General features: G+C 34.5%; 1 protein-coding gene across 1 annotated transcript in view; it reads left to right on the plus strand.

The window, feature by feature from the left end:
• LEMD3 (LEM domain containing 3) overlaps positions 1 to 22,045 on the plus strand; it is a 79,327-nt gene that overhangs the window by 51,615 nt on the left and 5,667 nt on the right. The window contains exons 5-9 of the mRNA XM_004053508.5: positions 17,901 to 17,980; positions 18,067 to 18,212; positions 19,322 to 19,423; positions 19,529 to 19,631; positions 20,303 to 20,481. Coding sequence (XP_004053556.1) covers positions 17,901 to 17,980; positions 18,067 to 18,212; positions 19,322 to 19,423; positions 19,529 to 19,631; positions 20,303 to 20,481 — 610 coding nt within the window. The remainder of the gene's footprint in view (positions 1 to 17,900; positions 17,981 to 18,066; positions 18,213 to 19,321; positions 19,424 to 19,528; positions 19,632 to 20,302; positions 20,482 to 22,045) is intronic.

Consider the following 22,045-nt stretch of genomic DNA (forward strand, 5'->3'; position numbering starts at 1 on the left):
TATTATTATGCTAGTACTATACTGTTTTGATTACTATAGTTTTGTCATATGTTTTAAAGTCAGTGTGAGGCCTTTGTGGTTCCATATGGATATTAGGATTATGTCTTCTATTTCTGCAAAAAATGCTATTGGGATTTTGTATTGCTGTATTGCCTTTGGTGGTATAGTAATTTGAGTAATATTAAGTCTTCCAATTCACAAACATGAGATGTCTTTCTATTTATTTGTGTCTTTTATTTCATTCAGCTTTTTTTTTTTTTTTGTAGTTTTCAGTGTATGTCTTTCACCTCCCTGGTTAAGTTTATTCCTAAGTATCTAAATCTTTCTAATGCTATTATAAATGGGATTATTTTCTTAACCTCCTTTTCAGATTGTTGTTAGTGTATAGAAATGTAACTGATTTTTGTATATTGATTTTATATCTTCCAACTTAGCTGAATTTGTTTATTCTAACAAGATTTTTTTTAGTAGAGATAGGGGTCTTGCTATGTTGCCCAGGCTGGTCTCAAACTCCTGGGCTCAAGTTACCCTCCTGCCTTGGCCTCCTAAAGCACTGGGATTACAAACATGAGCCACCACACCCAGCCAAATAACAAGATTTTTTTTGGTGAAATCTTTAGGGCTTTCTATATATAAGATTATGTCACTTGCTAAGAGAGATAAATTTACTTCTTTCTGATTTGGATGTTTTTTATTTCTTTTTCTTATCTAATTGCTTTGGCTAGGATGTCTAGTGCTATGAGAGACAGAGATGGGAAAAATAGCCACCCTGGCCTTCTTCCTGATCTTAGAGGAAAATCTTTTTTTTTTTTTTTCTTCTTGAGACAGAGTCTCACTCTGTCGCCCAGGCTGGAGTGCAGTGGTGTGATCTCTGCTCAATACAACCTCCACCTCCTGGGCTCAAGCGATTCACATGTCTCAGCTTCCTGAGTAGATGGGATTACAGGTGTGTGCCACCACACCTGGCTAATTTTTTTGTATTGTTAGTAGAGATGGGGTTTCACCATGTTGGCCAGGCTGGTCTCGAACTCCTGACCTCATGTGATCCACCCACCTCGGCCTCCCAAAGTGCTGGGATTATAAACGTGAGCCACCATGCCTGGCCAGGAAAATCTTTCAGTTTGTCACCATTGAGTATGATATTAGCTAAGGGTTTCCATGTATGGCCTTTAATATGTTGAGATAATTTCCTTCTGTTCCTCTTTATTGAATGGTTTTATCATGAAAGGATATTTAATTTTGTCAAATGCTTTTTCTGCATCTATTGAGATGATCATGTGATTTTAATCCTTTGTTCTATTAATGTGGCATACTCAGTTTTGATTTTTGTATGTTGAACCATCTTTGTGTCTGAGGTATACGATCCTGGTGTGTGATCCTTTTCATGTGCTTTTGAATTCAGTTTGCTAGTGTTTTTTTGAGGATTTTTGTATCTCAGGGATTTTAGTCTGTAATTTTCTTATAGTATCATTGTCTGGCTTTGGTGTCAGAGTAATGCTGGCCTCATAAAATGAGTTTGGAATTGTTTCATCCTTTTCAATTTTTCAGAAGAATTTGAATAGGATTGGCATTAATTCTTCTTTAATAAAATAGATAATAAACTCAGAAATGAATTCTGATTTTTTTCTTAGTCTAGTTAAGGGTTTGTCAATTTTGATCTTTTCAAAAAACCAACTCTCAGTTTTATTGATTCATTAAATTCTCTATTTAATTTATTTTTGCTCCAATCTTGATTATGCCCTTCTGCTAGTCTTAGGCTTAGTATGTTCTTTTTTTTAGTTCTTTGAGATGTAAAGTTAGATTTCTCATTCGAGATTTTTTTTTTCTTAACATAGGCTTACCACTGTAAACCTCTCTCTTGTATTGCTTTTACTGCTTCTCATAAATTTTGTTAGGTTGTGTTTTTTATTTTTTTATTTTAATACATTTATAATTTTTCTTTTGATTTCTGCTTTGATCCAATGCTTGTTCTAGGAGAATGTTGTTTAATTTACACATATTTGTGAATTTCTCAGTTTTTCTCTGCTTTTGATTTTTAGTTTCATTTCATTGTGGTGTGAAAAGTTACTTGGTATGATTTCGGTCATCTTTAATGTGTTAAGATTTTTGTGGCCTAACATATGATCTGATTTGGAGAATGTTCCATGTGCACTTCATAAGAATGTGTATTCTACTCCTGTTGGCTGGAATTTTCTGTATATTTCTGTTAGATCCATTTGATCTATAATTGTTGTTCAAGTCCTCTCCTCCCTTATTGATCTTCTAATGTGGGATACATACATATTTAGAATTGTTAAATCTTCCAGATGAATTGATCCCTTTGTCATTTATGCAATAAATATCCTTCCTTGTCTCATGTGATGATTTTTTTTTTTTTTTTTTTTTTTTTTTGGTGACAGAGTCTAGGCTTGTCACCCACGCTTGAGTGCAGTGGTGAGATCATAGCTTACTGCAATCTCAAACTCCTGGGCTCAAGTGATCCTCATGCCTCAGCCTCCCAAGTAGCTGGGGCTACAGAACATGCCACCACACCCGGCTAATTTTTAAACTTTCTGTAGAGACAGGATCTCACTATGTTGCCTTTAAGTCAAAAATTTGTCTAATACGAGTATGGCTACCCATACTCTCTTTTCATTATTATCTGCATGGAATATCTTTTTCCATCTTTTGGCTGTCAGCCTGTGTGTGTCCTTAAATCTAAGGTGTACACATGATAAAATTGGAGCTTTTTTTTTTAATTATTCATTCAGCCATTCAGTGTGCTTTGATTTGGGAGTTTAGTCCATTTACATTTAAAGTAATTACTAATAGGGAAGGACTTATATTGCCTTTTTTGTTGAATATTTTCTCTCCGTGTTGTAGCTTTTTTGTCCCCTTTTCCATATCTTACTCTTTTTTGCGTCTTTTTTTTTTTTTTTGTAGTGACAAGCTGTGATTTCTTTCTCATTTTCTTTTACTTGTCTTTTTTAGGCATTTGTGGTTACTATTGGGGCTTATAGAAATTATCTTATATTCACAGTAATATTTTAACCCGATAACACCTTAACTTTAGGCACATGGAAAGTGTCTACTTTTTTATATCTCTCTTCATCCTTTATTTTATTGATGTCACAGATTACATCTTTTCATATTGTGTATCATCAACATATTTTTATAAAGTTTTTTATACTTTTGTCTTTTAAATTGTATATCACAATTAAGTGATTTACACACCACCATTACAGTGTTACAGTATTCTGATTTTGTCTATATATTTACCTTTATCAGCAAGCTTTATATTTTCATATGCTTTTGCATTGCTAGGTAGCATCCTTTCATTTAACTTGGGACTCACTTTAGCATTTCTTGTGAAGCAGTTCTAGTGATGATTAACTCCCTTGGCTTTTATTCTGAAAAAATCTTTATTTCTTCATTTTTGAAGGATGGTTTTTCTGGATATGTAGTAGTCCCCTTTATCCATGGTTTTGCTTTCCACAGTTTCAGTAACACCTAGTCAACTATGGTCTGAAAATATTAAATGGAAAATTCCAGAAATAAAAAATTGTATACCATTTTTAATAGTATGATGTACTGCTCCCCCCTTCCCCCTACCACACACACACAGTATTCTTGGTTGGCAGTTGTTTTCTTTCAGTACTTTGAATATGTTATTTCACTCTCTCCTGCTTTGTAAAGTATTTTGGGGACTCCCTTATATGTGATGAGTAGCTTGCGTCTTGGCTGCTTTCTTCTCCTTGGTTTTCAACAATTTGAACATAACATGTCTGAATATGGACTTATTTTGGTCTATCCTCATTAGGATTCATTGGCTTCCTTGAGTCTGAATACCCATTTTCTTCCCCAGGTTTGGGGAGTTTGGGGCCCCAAATAACATGGTGTTTTTGTTTTTGTTTTGGTTTTTTTTGCCTGTTTCTTTCTTCTCTTTCTGAAACTTCCATATTACTTATATTGGTTGGCTTAATGGTGTCCCATTAAGGTCCTTAGACTTTCTTTACTTGTCTTTATCCTTTCTTCATTTTGCTTGTCTGACAGAATAATTCCAAATGACCTTCTTTTGAGTTTGCTGATTCTTTCTTCTGTTTGATCCAGTCTGCTTTTGAACCCCTCTAATGAATTCTTAAATTCAGTTATTCTTTAGCTCCAAAATTTCTGGGTTTTAAACATATTTTCTGTCTCTTTGTTGATATTCTTACTTGATTCATGCATTGTTTTCCTGATCTTGTTGAGTATCTTTATGATGGCTTTTTTTGAATTCTTTGTCATGTAATTCTTAGACTTCTACTTCTTTAGGATATGTTTTGGAAGTGTATTTTGTTTCTTTGACCATGTTTTCATGGTTCTTCATGTGCCTTGTTACTTTGTGTTGGGATTCGTGCATTTAACAACAACAGAAATAAAAAAAAACAGCCACCTTTGTAGACTTTGTGTGGGGAAAGTCTTTTACCAATATGTCTGTGTAGACATTCTGGATTTCTTAGATATCTTTTCTGTGGTTGTGGTTGTGACCTCTCTGGATTTTTGCCTGTGAATTTCCAATTAGAGAAGTTTTGCTGGTTTATTTTCTCATAGTTTATAATCTTTTGATCCCTGGTATCTGTAGGTTATCCCTGGTGTCTGTAGATTATCTGGAGCTGCCATAAGCTATCCAACTCTTTTGTTTGTTTGTTTTGAGACAGAATCTTGCTCTGTTGCCCAGGCTGGAGTGCAGTGGCACGATCTCAGCTCACTGCAACCTCTGCCTCCCTAGTTCAAGCGATTCTCCTGCCTCAGCCTCCCAAGTAGCTGGAACTACAGGTGCCAGCCACCATGCCCAGCTAATTTTTTGTATTTTTAGTAGAGACGGGGTTTCACCATGTTAGCCAGGATGGTCTCGATCTCCTGACCTTGTGATCCACCTATCTTGGCCTCCCAAAGTGCAGCGATTACAGGCATGAGCCACCGCTCCTGGCCCAGCTCTTTTTTCTTCTTAGTGGCCCCCAGGCATCTGTAGTATACTGAGTCCTATCCGCATTTTGAATCAGGTGAGGCAGAAGCCAGCGAGGCAACACTCCTTGCCCCTGTGAAGTCAGAACTTTGGATGCATGTCTAACTTTTTTCCTCCCCAGGGAGAAGCCAAGAGTTGGGGTTTTTCTCAACTTTGTTCATGCCGAGCTGGGGGTAGGGACAATGGTGAGTGAGTGCTGTTGCCTTTGTTCTTAGTAGTCCTTAATTTGGTGTCTTTCAACTATTAGATTCAGACATGACAGAAACCAGTTGCCCCGAAAAGTCAGATCATTAGATGTATGTTCTAGTCTTCTGTTTTCCTTCTGAGGAGGAAGCCACGAGTTGGGAGTTTCCTCTCTATTGCACTGCCCTGTGGGGTGATGAGAGTGTCTGGGAAGTGAGTGACATGAATTTTCCTAACAGCTTTGATACAGGTGGTTTTGTGCTTGCCTAGGTGCAGGAACCTTTTAACTAATTTCTGGATTTTTCACAAATGGAATTGGTCCATGTATTTTTGTTGAATCGGTGTCTCATTGAGGGAAGGAGGGTCTGGGGCTTCCTATTCTGCTGATGTCACTCCTGCACTTTTTAAAAATTAAGAATGTAGTATATGTTTTAAGGCTTTCAGCAAAGTTTTGGTGGTAGTTTCCTGTGGTATGCTTGTCAACAAAGAGAAATATTGACTGAGTTTTTAACTTAATGCATGACTTATATGTAGGTACCAAAAAGATCCTAAGACAGTATAATAAGGAAATTATATCTGGAGTCAAATTCTGGTACTGCCAGTAGAAGCTATTACATTTTGGTAAAGTCTGTAACTTTTCTGAACATGTTTCTCTGTGAATGTGGGACTGCCGTTAATACCTGTCAAAGTTGTTGGGAGACTTGAGTATATAAAATGCCTAGCTCAGTGCCTGATGATTATAGTAGCTTCCCAATAAATTCAATTTCTGTGTTTTCTAATTAAATCAGTGCCACTCTAGCGAGTAATCTCTAATAACATGCCACAGAAATTTTGCTTAAGGTTGTTTATTGTCTTTATTTTCAATTTTGACCTAGATGAGAACATTAATGACAGTGAAATTTATGGATAGTGTAATAGCTAATAGACTGGACAGTTAAAGGATCAGAATTCAAAAAGATCTTGACAAAGGAGGAGTTATGATTATAGGGCTCAGTGTTATGGGATGGACGAATGTCAGGGTGCAGGCAAAAAAAGGGATTGGATTGAGGCTAAAGGAGACATATAATAAAATATTCCATGAAGAAAGGCATAGTGAGAATCCAAAGCAAGCAAACTATTCCTTATAAAATAATTGAATGGGTTTTTACTTCTAGTAGTAGGACTATCTTATCCCATTCAGTGTTTCTTTCCTGTTTTCTTTTTGTTAGGTAGTTAAACCTCTGAGATTTGATCTCTGAGAGGTAATACCGTAGATCTGTGTTATGATTGGTCATAAATTCCTGGAGCAAGTTTCATTGCTTTTCAGAAGAATGCTGAGACTCTTAAAGCATATTAAATAGGATTAATTCTTCCTTGGTATCTGGGGATTACTTCCGGGACCCCCATGGACACAAAAATTTGTAGATGCTCAAGTTCTTTATATAAAATACTGTAGTATTTACATATAACCTATGCATATCCTGCTATATACCTTAAATCTTCTCTAGATTACTGATAATACAATGTAAATGGTATGTAAATAGTTATTATTATACTGTATCATTTAGTGCAGACTTGTCCAACTTGCAGCCCAGGATGGCTTTGAATGCGGCCCAACACAAATTTGTAAACTTTCTTAAAACATAAGAATTTTTGCGATTTTTTTTTTTTTTTTTTTTTTTTTTTTTGGCTCATCAGCTGTTGTTAATGTATTTTTTGTGTGGCCCAAGACAGTTCTTCCAATGGGGCCAAGGGAAGCCAAAAGATTGGACACTCCTGGTTTAGGGTATAATAAGGAAAAAAAAAAAAAGACTACAAATTTAATGCAGACATAATCATCTGTTTTTTTCCCAGATATTTTTGATTCATGATAGACTATATTGACTCTATTCAGTATTTCAGTCCATGGAGGTGGAACCCATGGATAAAAGGACTGACTGTACTGTGTTTGAAGGACTGAAGAAATGGGATAGGGACTGGGGACAAGATAGGACCTGACCAGTAATTAAGGTGGAGCTGAGGAAGAGGCAGGGGTTGGTGTGGAATTATTAACCTCTCTTTCACTTCTTCCAACCATTTTCTTGTAGCTGTGGGTCAGCAGTGGTACAAGTTAAAAAGAAGGGACACAGATGCGGGGTTGGGGTAAGTCAAAGTCTAAGCCAGGCAGCAATAGAGTATAAGATTAATTCTACTGAAGACTAGCAGCAAAAAAGTTACTAGAAGCACTCTTGCATGAGCTAAATTGGAAACTGCTTATATCTACTTAAAAAAAAAGATATTAATGAACTGTAGCTTTTTGTGTTTTATTATTGTTATTATTATTTAATTTTCTTTTTTTTGAGGTGGAGTCTCGCTCTGTTGCCCAGGCTGGAGTGCAGTGGCGAGATCTTGGCTCACCGCAAGCTCTCCTTCCCAGGTTCATGCCATTCTCCTGCCTCAGCCTCCCGAATAGCTGGGACTGCAGGCACCCGCCACCACGCCCGGCTAATTTTTTTGTATGTTTAGTAGAGACAGGGTTTCACCATGTTAGCCAGGATGGTCTCAATCTCCTGACCTTGTCATCCGCCCGCCTTGGCCTCCCAGGGTGCTGGGATTACAGGTGTGAGCCACCGTGCCTGGCCACTTTTATTATTTTTAATTGACATAATTGTACATATTTATGGGGTATAGTGTGATATTTTGATACATGTATACAATGTGTAATGATCCAGTCAGGATAAATGAGCCATCCCCTCAAACATTTATCATTTCTTTGTGTTGGGAACATTCAAAATTTGCTCTTTTAGCTATTTGAAAATATATAATAAATTGTTGTTAGTTATAGTTGCCTTGCAGTGTTATAGAACACTAGAATTTATTCCTCCTACCTAGTTATAATTTCATTTAACCAACCTCTGGCTACAGACCCTCCCCCTGCCACTTTGCCACTTTCTAGCCTCTAGTAGCCACTATTCTCTTCTACCTCCATGAGATCAACTTTTTAGTTTCCCCAAAGGTAAAATAAGCCAAGTTCTTAGTAGTCCTTAACTTGGACTTCTAACTCATTTGTCTTCCACAAGTGAGAATATATGGTATTTGTCTTTCTGTGGTTAGCTTATTTCACTTAACATAATGTTCTTCAAGTGCATCGGTGTTGCTGTGAATCACATAATTTTATTCTTTATTATGGCTGAATAGTATTCCATTGTATATATACCACATTTTCTTTATTCATCTGTTAATGAGCACTTAGGTTGATTCCATATTATTGTTAATAATGCGGCAATAAATGAGAGTACAGATACCTCTTTCACTTACTGATTTTCTTTCCTTTGGATATATACCCAGTAGTGAGATTGCTGGATCATATGGTAGTTCTATTTTTAATTTTTTGAGGATCCACCATACTATGTTCTGCAATGCCTGTACTGATTTACATTCCCACCAACAGTGGATAAGAGTTCCCCTTTCTCTGCATCCTTGCCAGCATTTGTTATTTTTTGTCCTTTTGATACTAGCAATTCTAACTGGGGTGAGTGAATATCTCATTGTGGTTTTGATTTGCATTTCCCTGATGATTCGTATGTTGGGCATTTTTTCATATGCCTGTTGGTTGTTTGTATGTCTTCTTTTAAGAGATGTCTGCTAAGCTTATTTGCCCATTGAGTTCCTTGTGTGTTCTGAATATCAATCCCTTGTCAGATGAATAGTTTGCAAATGTCCCCCATTCTGCTAGTCATCTCTTCACTCTGTTGCTGCCTTTGCTGTGCAGAATCTTTTATTTTGCTATAACACCATTTATTTTTGCATTTGTGTCTTCTCCATAAAAACCTTTGTCCAGACTAATGTCCTGAAGCATTCCTCCTGTATTATCTTTTAGTACTTTAATAATTTTAGGTCTTACATTTAATTATTTAATCCATTTTGAGTTGATTTTTGTGTATGGTGAGAAATAAGGGGGCTGGTTTCATTCTGCCTGTTTTCACAGCACCATTTAGTGAAGAGACTGTCCTCTCCCCAGTGAATGGTCTTTGCACCTATGTCGAAAATCAGTTGGCTGTAAATATGTGGATTTATTTCTGGGGTCTTTATTCTGTTCCAGTGGTCTGTATGTCTGCTTTTATGCCAGTACCATGCTGTTTTGGTTACTATAGCTTTGTAGTGTATTTTGAGGTTTTATAGTGTGATGCATCCAGCTTTGTTCTTTTTGCTCAGGATTGCTTTGACTGTTCATAGTTCCATATGAACTTTAGAATTGTTTTCTTCTACTTACGTGAAGAACGTCAGTGGTATTGTAATAGGGATTGCGTTGAATCTATACACAGATTATTTTTGGTAGTGTAGTTGTTTTCATAATCTTCTAATTGTGAACATGGGATGTCTTTTTATGGTGTTTTATGGTTTTTTTTAGATATCTTTTACCTTCTTGGTTAAATTTAATTGTAGGTATTTTATTCATTTATTTATTTTTGTAGCTATTGTAAGTAGAACTGCTTTCTTGATTTCTTTCTCTGCTAGTTTTTTGTTGGTATATGTTACTGATTTTGAGTATTGATTTTCTGTCCTGCAAGTTTATTTAATTTATTTATCAGTTCTAAGAGGTTTTTGGTGGAACTTTTAGAGTGTTCCACATTAACATCATGTCATCTGCACATAGAACAATTTTTCTCCTTTCCAATTTGGATGCCCTTTATTTCTTTTTCTTGCCTAATTGCTCTGGCTAGGACTTCTAATACTATGTTAAATAAGAATGGTGAGAATGGGCACTGTTGTCTTGTTCCATTTCCTATAGGGAAAGCTTTCAGCTTTTTCTCATTCAGTATGCTGTTGGCTGTGGGTTTGCCATATATGGCCTTTATTGTGTCCTTCAGTACCTAGTTTGTTGAGAGTTATCATGAAGAGATGTTACATTGTATTAAATGCTTTTTCTGCAGTGAACTCTGTAGCCTTTAGAAGATTTTTGTATCTTGAGTTATTTTATGTTTCATATTCGGTTTTGTCTTAATTTAGTAGAATTTCTGTAGTATATTTTTATAAGATTATGGATTAATTTAATTTCATTCTTAGTTAAAGAATTATGTGAAATGTTAATACTCTTTTTTTATAGTTAGGTTTATGTATGTGTGTTTTTGTTACCTTTTCTTTTTGGAATCTCATTTTTCATGTTTTTCAAATGCTATAAAACCTGCCGTGGTTTGTCACCACCAGACGCAGTTTGTACTGTCAAAAGCAAAACAGAGAGAGCTTTAAACAGGATTTTTTCCCCCAAAAAATGTAATTTTAAGGTCTGTATAAAAGTCTTAAAGTACTATTTTTAATAATGCTTATTTTTTCAACATAAAATTAAATAATATTGGCTAGGCACAGTGGCTCATACCTATAATCTCAGCACTTTGGGAGGCCAGGGCAGGAGGATCATGTGAGCCCAGGTGTTGGAGACCAGACTGGGGAACATAGTGAGATCTTGTCTCTACAAAAAAAATTTTTTAAATAGCTAGGTGTGGTGGCACATGGCTCTGTAGACCCTCTGTAGTCCCAGCTCCTCGGGAGGCTGAGATGGGAGGATTACCTTGATTGTACCACTACACTCCAGCCTGGATGACAGAGTGAGAGCCTGTCTCAAAAATAAGTAAATAAATTAAATAACACTCATTATTTAATTCATATGGAAAATGAAAGGAAAAAAAGCTTCAAATTCACTACCTAAGGATAACAACTGGTAAAATTTTGGTCCATTTTCCTCTAATTATTATAAATATTTTTTTCTAAAGCTAATATTACTTTATTATAAATATTTTATACTATAAATATTCATGTGTCTTTCCCTTGAAATTATTGTGTGTATTTCAAAAACCATTGAATGATTTTTGAAAATGTTTTCTATCACTGAATAATATTTCATGGTATGATTTTATTTTATTGGTTTGTGGTTTTTCAATATTATGAAATCACTCTAATCTTTGCATATAGTATTTAATTTTCTAATATTTCTTAGGAAATAATCCTAAAAAGGAAATTACTTGTTCAAAGAGCATGAACTTTTAAAAATGCTTTTGATATATGTTGATACATTAATTCCCAATTTAAAATGACTGCTTTAGCACAATCTAGCCAAAATTCTCTTTGTTATTTTATCCATATTCTGGCATAAATATGGAGGAAACTCACTACAAAGTTGATATCAAACAAGGATTATAATATCTATATGGAGGGCCTTCTGCTTATGAGAAAGAGATCTATTACATATTTTCATGTATTTGCACTTTAGTTTCACCAGCAACACATTTAAGTTTTTAGATTGAGGAATAAAGAAACCAAAGAATGTATAGAGCCCCTACAAGTGTAAGCTAATTTTTTCACAACTTCTAGTACATTTTAAGCACAGTGAGTATAGTAAATGTTTGATGGAGTAAAATGAGTGAATAAGCCTCAGTAACATGTTGTTTTCTTGAATTTAATTATTTATGTTTAATTCTTTATCCAGTTTTCTCCTTCAAAGGAAATTTAAATAAACTTAATAACTAATTTAAATAATTTAAACACTATTTTTCTAACTACTCCAGTGCTCTTCTTGAGCTTTTTAAAAAACTCGTTGTTTTTGATATTGAAAGCTTATTTTAATTTGTGAAAAGTTAAGAGGTCCCTCTGGTGGAACACTGAAGAAATACATAGTTTATATTTCCGTGAAAATACATGATTGGTTTTTAAGTTAGATGGTAGTGACTTTGTATAACTTTTTATGGAATAATGTAATGAATGGGGTTACGTTCCTAGGTTTCTTTCAAAACCTTAACCTTTAACACAATGAATATGTTTAAGATTTGTGAAGAAAATAGTAGGAAAGTAGACAGCTGCAAATGTGTCAAATTATGGGGCTGGATAGACTTTTATGGCCTAGAATGCTAATTACTGTTAATAAAAGTCTGTGTGGAAAAATGAGTGTTCTGAGAAGTGGAGTGAGGGGGAAATTTTATGATAATAATTAAGGTTTATAAAGTACAGTGTGGTACTTTCTATATGTTAATTCTAATTTCAGAATGATCCAACAAGATAGGTGGTATTAGACCCATTTCATAAAGAAACTAAACCATAGAGGGGCTAATAACGAGAGTATCCAGCTACTATGTGATGGAACTGGGAATAGAACCAAAGTACTTGCTCTTTTCTATATATTGTTCTGCCTCTTAGATGGATGGAGTGGATTCATAATCCTTAGCTCCAGCTATTGAGTGGGCAAGGGACTGATGCTATTAAGGGTTAGGATCTGAAAAAGTGGTCAAAGTAGATACATCTGGATAGGTGGCATATTTTCACTTGTCGCATTTAAGGTTGTGCATATAGCTAATCTGTAATGGAGCCAGCATCTGGTTCTGGGTCTACTTGATTCTAAAGACTATGTTTTTTTCTGTTATTCTAGCAGGTGAAAGATCATACAATTCTTACTGAATCAGGAGTTACATCCTGTTCAGCATTGTGGATTTCTGTGTGTTTTATTTTAATTAATTTTAAAAGGTGCCATCTGATGCATAGTGTAGATCATCTCACAGTTCACTAGAATATTCACCAGCTGGAAGGCTGCATGGCTATTACTGTGTAAATTATCAGTTTCATAGACTATCCATATTAGGTTTTTAGTCCTTGCTTGATTTCTCCCTATACCAGTGCCTTTTTCCCTTCTTACTAACTAAAGTTTTGTTGCCTTATTTAATGAAACAGTATTATTTTTGTACTTGGAAACTGTAATCCAAGTTCAGAGCATCTGATGTGGGTTTTAAAGTACACATTTTTGACCCACGATTTTGAAAATAAAGAACATTTGGGAGAGTTCATGGGGGTATGCGTGAGTACACACGTAATGTGTTAAATTTAAGATTTGGGAAAATATACTTCAAATTTAGAAAGATTTACATGAGGCAGTCAGTGGTATACTGACTGAGCTCTTGCCTATAAGTAAATAGTAATAAACAATAGTAATAAAAGTTGTGCCTTAAAAATTAAAAACTTAGTTTCTTCCTGATTTTTGTCATCAGTTATTGGAAAATGTTTGTTTTATGATGCTGGAATGCCTTACCTCAGAGGTTAGCAAGCCATGGCTTATGGGCCAGATCCAGCCTGCCTGTTTTTGTATGGCTTGTGAGCTGTGGTTTTACAACAGTTTTAAAGCTTGCTTTTAAAAAAGAAAGAAAGAAACTTATATGGCTGCACAGCTTAAAGTGTTTACTCTCTGGCCCTTTACGGACTAAAGAAAAAGTTGACCAACCCCTGCCGTACCCACAGCTTTCCAGGTGGCTACAAAAAGTGAATAATAAAACAGTTTAAACTGTTAAAATCAGGTATATGCTATGTATGCTACAGTATTAGCGTCAACTATTTGGCACAAGCAAATAATTCAATTTTTGCTTTTATAAAAATTCCATTTTCTAATACTCTAGAATGCCGTATATATATTTATGGAAATAGTGGCATACTTTAGACCTCAACACCCCATTAAGTCCTTAATGAGGTTTTAAATAATCAATTGTTTATTGAGAATGTGTACCCATAAAATGAACATTCCATGGTTTTCTTGTATTCCAGATAGTGAGTGGATGTCAAGTGATATTAATAAGGGAAAGGAAAACAGAAAAAGGGAAAATAACAACAGATCCACTTTTCTTACCCTTACTATTTTATAACTAAGAGATTTAAGGCCTTCATTCCTCCTCATACTTAGCTTTTTAGATCTGTAGGTGTCCTTGTTAATTTGAACCGTTGTGTACATTTTTTAAGGATATTTGATGAGAACAGTAATATTTATAATGTTGTCAGCCTCCTAAAATTTGTATATTTAAAATTTGCACTAATAACCTTGGGAGTTTGTTTTTATGTTATCTGAAACTTATGTTTATAGTCTGGTCTTCAAAGACTAGATTATACTTGTCCAGTAGTATATGTAGTAATGCAAAGCATGCCATGATACTAGGCAAATCATAGCAATACAAGCTGAACAGCATGTATATAAGTACAAGTAAATACAACATTTATTTCATTGATTTTTAATATATGCATGTATTTGAAGGGTACTATGTGGCATCTGTGTCTTTGAAGAACTAAATGAGTACAAAATCCTTTTTAAAAATGTATGGTAGGCCGGGCGCGGTGGCTCACGCTTGTAATCCCAGCACTTTGGGAGGCCGAGGCGGGCGGATCACGAGGTCAGGAGATCGAGACCATCCTGGCTAACACGGTGAAACCCCGTCTCTACTAAAAATACAAAAAAATTAGCCGGGCGTGATGGCGGGCGCCTGTAGTCCCAGCTACTCGGGAGGCTGAGGCAGGAGAATGGCGTGAACCCGGGAGGCGGAGCTTGCAGTGAGCCGAGATTGCGCCACTGCACTCCCGCCTGGGCAACAGAGCGAGACTTCGCCTCAAAAAAAAAAAAAAAAAAAAAAAAAAAAAAAAAAATGTATGGTAGTGACAACATTACAAAGAAGACTAAATGCAATAATGTTGTCTTCAGCTACACTGATAACCTATATTAATCTTGCTTTGTAGATTTTCATTTATATACAAAGTGATTTCTAGTAGTATATTTATAACAATTGAAACTAATTGCCTGAAATTATTTTGTGTAACTTTATTGCATAATATTTTAAAACAATATTAAAGCAAATAAAAATCACTTGTATCCTCATTCTTGTGCTACTCATATGAGTACATATATTTTATAATTATAAATACAGTTGGCCCTACGTATACATGGGTTTTGCATCCATGGATTTAACCAACCGTGGATCAAAAATCTTAGTGGGAATAAAAAGAAAAAAATACAATGGAAAAAATACAGATTTTAAAAATACAACTATCTATATTCATTTATATTAGGTGTTATAAGTAATCTAGAAATGATTTAAAGTATAAAGAATGATGTGCATAGGTTATATGCAAATACTATGCAATTTTATATCAGGGACTTGAACATCTGTGGATTTTGGTATCCATGGGGCATCCTGGAACCAATCCTCTGTGAATACTGAGGTATGACTGTATATATAAATTAAATGCTGTAGTTTTATTTTTTTAAGCAGATAGCTGTTTAGCTCTCATCATGATTATTTCTAAGTTCATAATATCCATTGAAATGATCTCATATATAAACCTTTTTTCAATCATTAAATACATTGTCTGCAATTTTTTTGATATTTGTAAATGCTATAATAAACACCCAAGCTTAAAAAAACAGATGGCCTATAGTTATCTTCACCATCTTAAAAATCCTAATAGTAGTTTCATGTAATGATGCCTAACAAGATTAGTTCTGCTTTATAAAACTTTTTATTACATTTGCAAATTTGATACATTAGAATAACTTACCAGTTTTATATTAGGAAGTAAACTATACTGATCGAATGAAAACCTTATAATTTCCAATGCTGTTGAAGAATCTGTTGATAAAATACAATAGGACACTTCTTAGAAAAATCTTTTTTTTAGAGAATTTGAAATGACTTTTTATTTCTGTTTTTAGAAATTCATTTTTTCCTCTACGAGCCAGGCACAGTGGCTTATGCCTGTAATCCTAGCACTTTGGGAGGCCAAGGCAGGCGGATCACTTGAGGCCAGCAGTTCGACACCAGCCTGGCCAACATGGCGAAACCCCATCTCTACTACTACTAAAAATACAGTGATTAGCTGGGTGTGGTGGCACACGCCTGTAGTATCCCAGTTAACTTGGGAGGCTGAGGCACAAGACTGTGCTTGAGCCCTGGAGATGGAGGTTGCAGTGAGGCGAGTTTGCACCACTGCACTCCAGCCTGGGTGACAGAGCAAGACTCTGTCTCCAAAAAAAAAAAATTCATTTTTTGCTCAAAAGGGACATAAAGACATACTAATAATACAAGCTCCATGAACACAGGGAATTTTTCACTGTGTTGTTTATGCTGCACCTCTAGTTTCTAAAATAGTACTTGGCACATGGTAAAGGTGTTTATAACAGTATTATATTTGATAAATTTTAAAAATTGGACATATTCTAAATGTTCATTAATAAGGTGTTGATTAAAAGTATAGAATAATCATACAATGGAATACTATTTTGTTGAAAAAAATAGGGTTTTTTCCATGTAAACTGACATTGACACAATATTTTGTTCCATGAACAAAACAAGTAGAACAGTAGTATGTGTAATATGATACCACATTTATTTTTACTATTTTAATTTAAAAATACTCTACCCACACATAGCAGTTCTTAAGCTTTTTGGTTCCCTATAATTACTGAGGACTCTATGGCTTTTGTTTTTGGGAGATATACATTTATATGTTTTTGTTTCTATTAGAAAAATATATTTACTTTCTAATGGTAAATATGTATTACAAATACATGTTTATATTAAAAATTAAAACTGAAAAAATTTTATGTATTTAGAATAAGAAAAATGAATCTATTATATGTTAACGTAATGTATTTTTATGAAAAATAACTTTTCCAGAATGAAAACATTCAATGAGAACAGTGGCATTGTTATATATTTTATAAATCTCTTAAATGTGTAGCTTAATAAAAGGTGACTGGATTCTTATCTGCTTCTTTATTCAATCTGTCATGATGTTTTAGTTGAAGTATGTCATGAAAATCCAGCCTCACATTGATATGTAGTCAAAACATTGGAAAGTATTTTAGTTGCCTTTTCAAGTAATTGTAGATAGATACTTTTCTTTGATACCATACCAAACCTCTATAAGTAGTAGTTTCTTAAATGTTAGTTGCAATGTGGAATGTCAGACTGTGCCAGTGAACTTTTTGTACTCTTGTCTCATAAAATCCTTTTATTTTGTACTTTGAATGGATCTTTTACCTATGCGTGATTGGTTTTTATAAAAATCAGAATTTTTCAAATGCATTGGTCATTTTCAAATGCATTGGTCACATTTCATTATTCCATATCAAAAAACTGCATTTGTTAATGTCACACAAATCTCATTGGAAAGGTCTTCAAGTGTTGTGAAGTTGTCCAGGTCACAAAGATGAATGCTAGTTTTTCAAAATTCTACTTTTTACTTGAATGCTCAAATCTTATAATTGGTAACCCAGTCAGTTTTTCTTTAGTTGATAGGCTTACTGCTTTTATGTGTTGAGAATACTTGTCTGTGAAACATCCAAATCTGGAAGAGTTTGCCATTTATTTGTTCATCTATAAATAGTATTGCATTTTTAAAAGTGGTGAATTCACTCTTATGATGGCACTGATAAACTAATGATAAAAAAAAAAGAACTTCCAAGCCAGGTGCAGTGGCTCATGACTGTAATCCCAGCACTTTGGGAGTCCAAGGCTGGCGGATCACTTGAGGTCAGGAGTTTAAGTCCAGCCTGGCCAGCATGGTGAAACCTCGTCTCTCTAAAAGTACGAAAAAAAAAAAATTAGCTGGGCCTGGTAGCTGATGCTAGTAATCCCAACTACTTGGGAGGCTGAGGCAGGAGAATTGCTTGAACCCAGGAGGCGGGGGCTGCAGTGAGCCAAAATTGTCCCACTGCACTCCAGCCTGAGTGAGAGAGACTCAGTTCCCAAATATGTAAAATATAAAAAAGCAAAATATTAACACGGATTATATTGGAGTAGTGGGAAAATGCTAACTTTTTTTTTCTTTTTTCTCATTCTTTTTAAAATTTTCTGTAATGAATATTTTATGTTATGTAGTTAAAAATGTTATATAGAGTGTGTTATAAAGGATACTTTACAGAGAGTCAAATGAATGTAGATTAAGAATAGTTCTTTTTCTCTATTTTTCTTGTTAGGATTTAGGTCCTGAATATGAAGGTATATTTAACACTTCATTGCAGTGGATCTTAGAAAATGGAAAAGATGTTGGAATAAGGTAAAGGATCTGATTTCCACTTTGACCATTCTGTACTGGGAGAAATGGTTTTGACTTTAAATTCTACCTTACTTATTTTTAAATAGGTGTGTTGGTTTTGGCCCTGAGGAAGAATTGACAAATATAACTGATGTGCAGTTTTTACAGTCCACAAGACCACTGATGTCTTTTTGGTGTCGTTTTCGACGTGCTTTTGTTACTGTAACTCACAGATTATTGTTGTTATGCTTAGGTAAGTTGTAAAGATAAGAAACGAGATAAATTGCAGTCTGAATTTTTGTGTGTATTTCACTAAATGCCAGAGTTGAGAATTCATTTTTGTGATGGTTGCCACATAAGTCACAGCTAGATGTCTTCACTAAATATAATAAAAATAATGTCAGAATCATTCTAAAGGCTTAGAAAACAGTAATATAAGGAGAGGTGGAAATAAAACTTTGTTATAAGACTGTCACAGAAAAACAAGTGTGGTCAGTATATACATAGAAATCTACTTTAGAAAGTAGAATTGAAAAATATAAAAATTGAGCTTATTTTTAAATAAAGTGTTATAAAGTTTATTAAAATTTAGTTTTTAAAATGTAATTTACCTAAATTCAAAATTTTTACCATTTTTTAATTGATAATAGGGATTTAGGTGAGAGTTGTTTTTTCTTTCTTTCTTCTTTAAAAATAATTCATTTTGGCCAGCTTTAGTGGCTCACACCTGTAATCCCAGCACTTTGGGAGGCAGGAGGATTGCTTGCACTCAGGAGTTTAAGACCAGCCTGGGTAGCATAGACCCTACCTCTACAAAAAAATTTTAAAAATTAGACAGGCATAGTGGCACGTGCCTGTAGTCCCAGCTACTTGGGAAGCTGAGGTAGGAGGATTTCTTGAGCCCAGGAGTTGGAGGCTGCAGTTAGCCATGATTGCACTACTGCCCTCCAGCCTGGATGACAGAGTAAGACCCTATCTCAAAAACAACAACAACAAAAGAAAATTCATTTTACTTAAAGTAAGATTTAGTATGTTTAATCTCCTGAGGTTCACTTTTCTAGTCGTTTTATGCTTCAAAGGAAAAAAGTTTGTGAAACATAGTTATATTTTATTTTTTTTAAATAGTAGTTAGAATTTAAATGTTCACTTGTCAGTGTAATGGAAGAAATGCCTTTTTCTAGAAAGAAGTGAATCTTTGGAAAATGTTCAGTATTAAATTTTTTTATGTAGTTTTAATTATATAGCTAATTCAGCCATCTGTCTTGAAGGTTCATTCCATTGTGGCAGTTAAAATAATCACTGAAATATTATTGAATGATATTGACCACAATTTTTAAAATACAAAGTATATTAATATTACAGGTGTAGTGATGGTTTGTGTCGTTCTGCGTTACATGAAATATCGATGGACAAAAGAAGAGGAGGAAACAAGGCAGATGTATGATATGGTGGTAAAGATTATAGGTATGGTATTTGTAAGAATCTCAACTATTTCTAGAAGAGTCATTGTGTGATTAAACTACATTATGTCAAGTGATTGATTCATTTGTAAATTTTATTTATTTTTAGATGTTTTACGAAGTCATAATGAAGCCTGCCAGGAAAACAAAGATTTACAACCTTACATGCCTATTCCACATGTACGCGATTCCTTAATACAGCCTCATGACAGGTGTGTTCAAAGCATTATGAGTTCAAGTAAATCAGAAAATTTAAGTGCTTTCTGCAGTATTGAAAATTATATTGAGAGCTGTGACCCTTCTCAACTAGACTTGCTTACTGCACAGGTTTTTTTTGGTTTTGCTTTGTTTTTGTCCTTTATACTCTCTTTCTAAATTCTCTTCTATTCTCCTGATTTTGAGTGACACCTGGATTTCTAAGTCATTCTCATTCCTAGGCATTCTTGATTCTTTGTTGTTAGTCTCCATCTTATTTCCTTTAATTTCATCTTGATAAAGAAATAGATGACAGCCAGTGGCTGGTGTTTTACTAATGTTTTTTAAGTACTAACTTTATTATTAATGAAGCTTTTAAAGTAAAAACTAAAATGCAACTTTTTGAATATAAAAGATAATTCCGTATCCTGAAGCAGCATCTTGACCCTAGCAACACATAATAGCCAGTGGAGCTTTTGGGGAAAAAAAATACAGATGTTTGTGCTCTAGCTCTGGAAATTGAAACTCAGAAAATCTGAGATGAGATATAGGCATCTAAATCTTCTTTGAACAAACTCCATGAGTAGTGGTAAGAACAGCTAGAGTTAACTATTACCTCAGATACTAATATTTCAAAAAGATGACAAGCCAAGATGATAGTAAATTTGCAATTTTGTTCACATGATAGGAAAAAAATGAAGAAAGTCTGGGATAGAGCTGTTGACTTCCTTGCTGCTAATGAGTCTAGAGTTCGCACGGAAACACGAAGAATAGGTGGTGCAGATTTTCTGGTTTGGCGGTGGATCCAGCCTTCTGCATCCTGTGACAAAATATTAGTTATACCTTCTAAAGTATGGCAAGGTCAAGGTATGTATTTTTAAACATCAAAAAAGTAATTTTCTTCTAATTTTTCAAAATGACAAATATGTGTTAAGTGAAACAGTACAATTCAAAGATGTATGAAGGCAAAACTCTCTCGCTCTGTTTCATAGAAGGAATCAGTGTTAGCTTCTTATGTATCCTTCCACACTTTTATCCTTGCTAATGCAAACATAAATGGTTTATCTTTAATAAAGATGAATATTCCTTGAATCTTGCCTTGTTCACTTAATGAAGCAACTTAGTATTATATATATTAACTGCATTCTTTTCATCTAATTTCTTTATGTAAATAAGACACATAATTTATGTTATATATACAATATAATATATATAAACTATATATGTATATAAGTGAAGTCATAACTTTTTAACTGCTCTTTTTTTTCCAATTTTTGCCTGCCTCCTCTTACTAAGACCTTTCTATTTATATATTCCCCCTGCCAAGTAACTTCTGTGGGTATCTTTCCATATTTTTCTTAATGCCTACATAGTTTCAAAAACATGTATAAATAAGAAAGGGGTAAGTTTATAGGGGGTTTTGAAGATTGGCTGTCATATGTACCCAAACCTTTACTACACAGAAAAGCAGAAAACAATGCATCAGAAAATTATGACTTTTTCCCTATAAAAGTATGTCAATATTTGCTAAACATAGTATTTGTGGAAAAGGTAAGTTGTTTTGGACATGCAATACAAAGTCCAGTCACTCCTTTTTTATTCTCCAATTAATTTTCACTTTGAAAAAGCTTGAATAAGAGGCTTCTTTAAACATGGCATAAAAGTGATGCTCTGTCAGGGTAAACAGCTAAAGCAGGCAGGGCTTAATACCTGGGTGATGGGTTTGAGTTGATAGGTGCAGCAAACCACTATGACACACGTTTACCTATGTAATAAATCTGCATGTCCTGTACATGTATCCCAGAACTTAAATTAAAAAATAATGCTTTCATGTTGCCAATGATTATACTATTTCCTCTAAATGATGCATGCATTTCAGTTTCCCTATAAACTGAAAATAGAGAATTCCTTATTTTACTTGACATCTTAACAGTGTTTGACAGTTCAGCCCTCCTTGAAACTTTCTTCATTGGGATTTGGGGATGCCACCTTCTTCTGTTTTTTTTCTCCTACCTCAGACTTTTTCTTCAGTCCTTTTCTAGATTATCCTCTTTTTCTTCACCTCTAGGTGTTAGAGTTTCTCAAGGCCATCTTTTTTTTCCCACTCTGCCATCTCTCCCTAGATAATCGTCTTGCTGTGACTTAATTTACCATATTGGGATAACTCCCAAATTTTTTATTTTGAATGAAGTCCGGTTTTCAGATTTTTGTACCCAACTATATATTTCTGTACTAGGAGGTGGGCACCACAGATTCAACATGTACACCAGCCTGATCCTCTTCAGTGTTCCTAGTCTAGTTAATGATACCTTTCCTGAGTTGATTCTGCCATAAACTTAGGGATAATTCTTAATCTCTCCTTTATCCCTCTTTGTCCAACCTTTCAACAGGTCATGTCATATCTACTCCATAATATGTCCTGATTCTATCC

Source organism: Gorilla gorilla, chromosome 10 (assembly GCF_029281585.2).
Source record: "Gorilla gorilla gorilla isolate KB3781 chromosome 10, NHGRI_mGorGor1-v2.1_pri, whole genome shotgun sequence".
Lineage (NCBI taxonomy): Eukaryota > Metazoa > Chordata > Mammalia > Primates > Hominidae > Gorilla > Gorilla gorilla.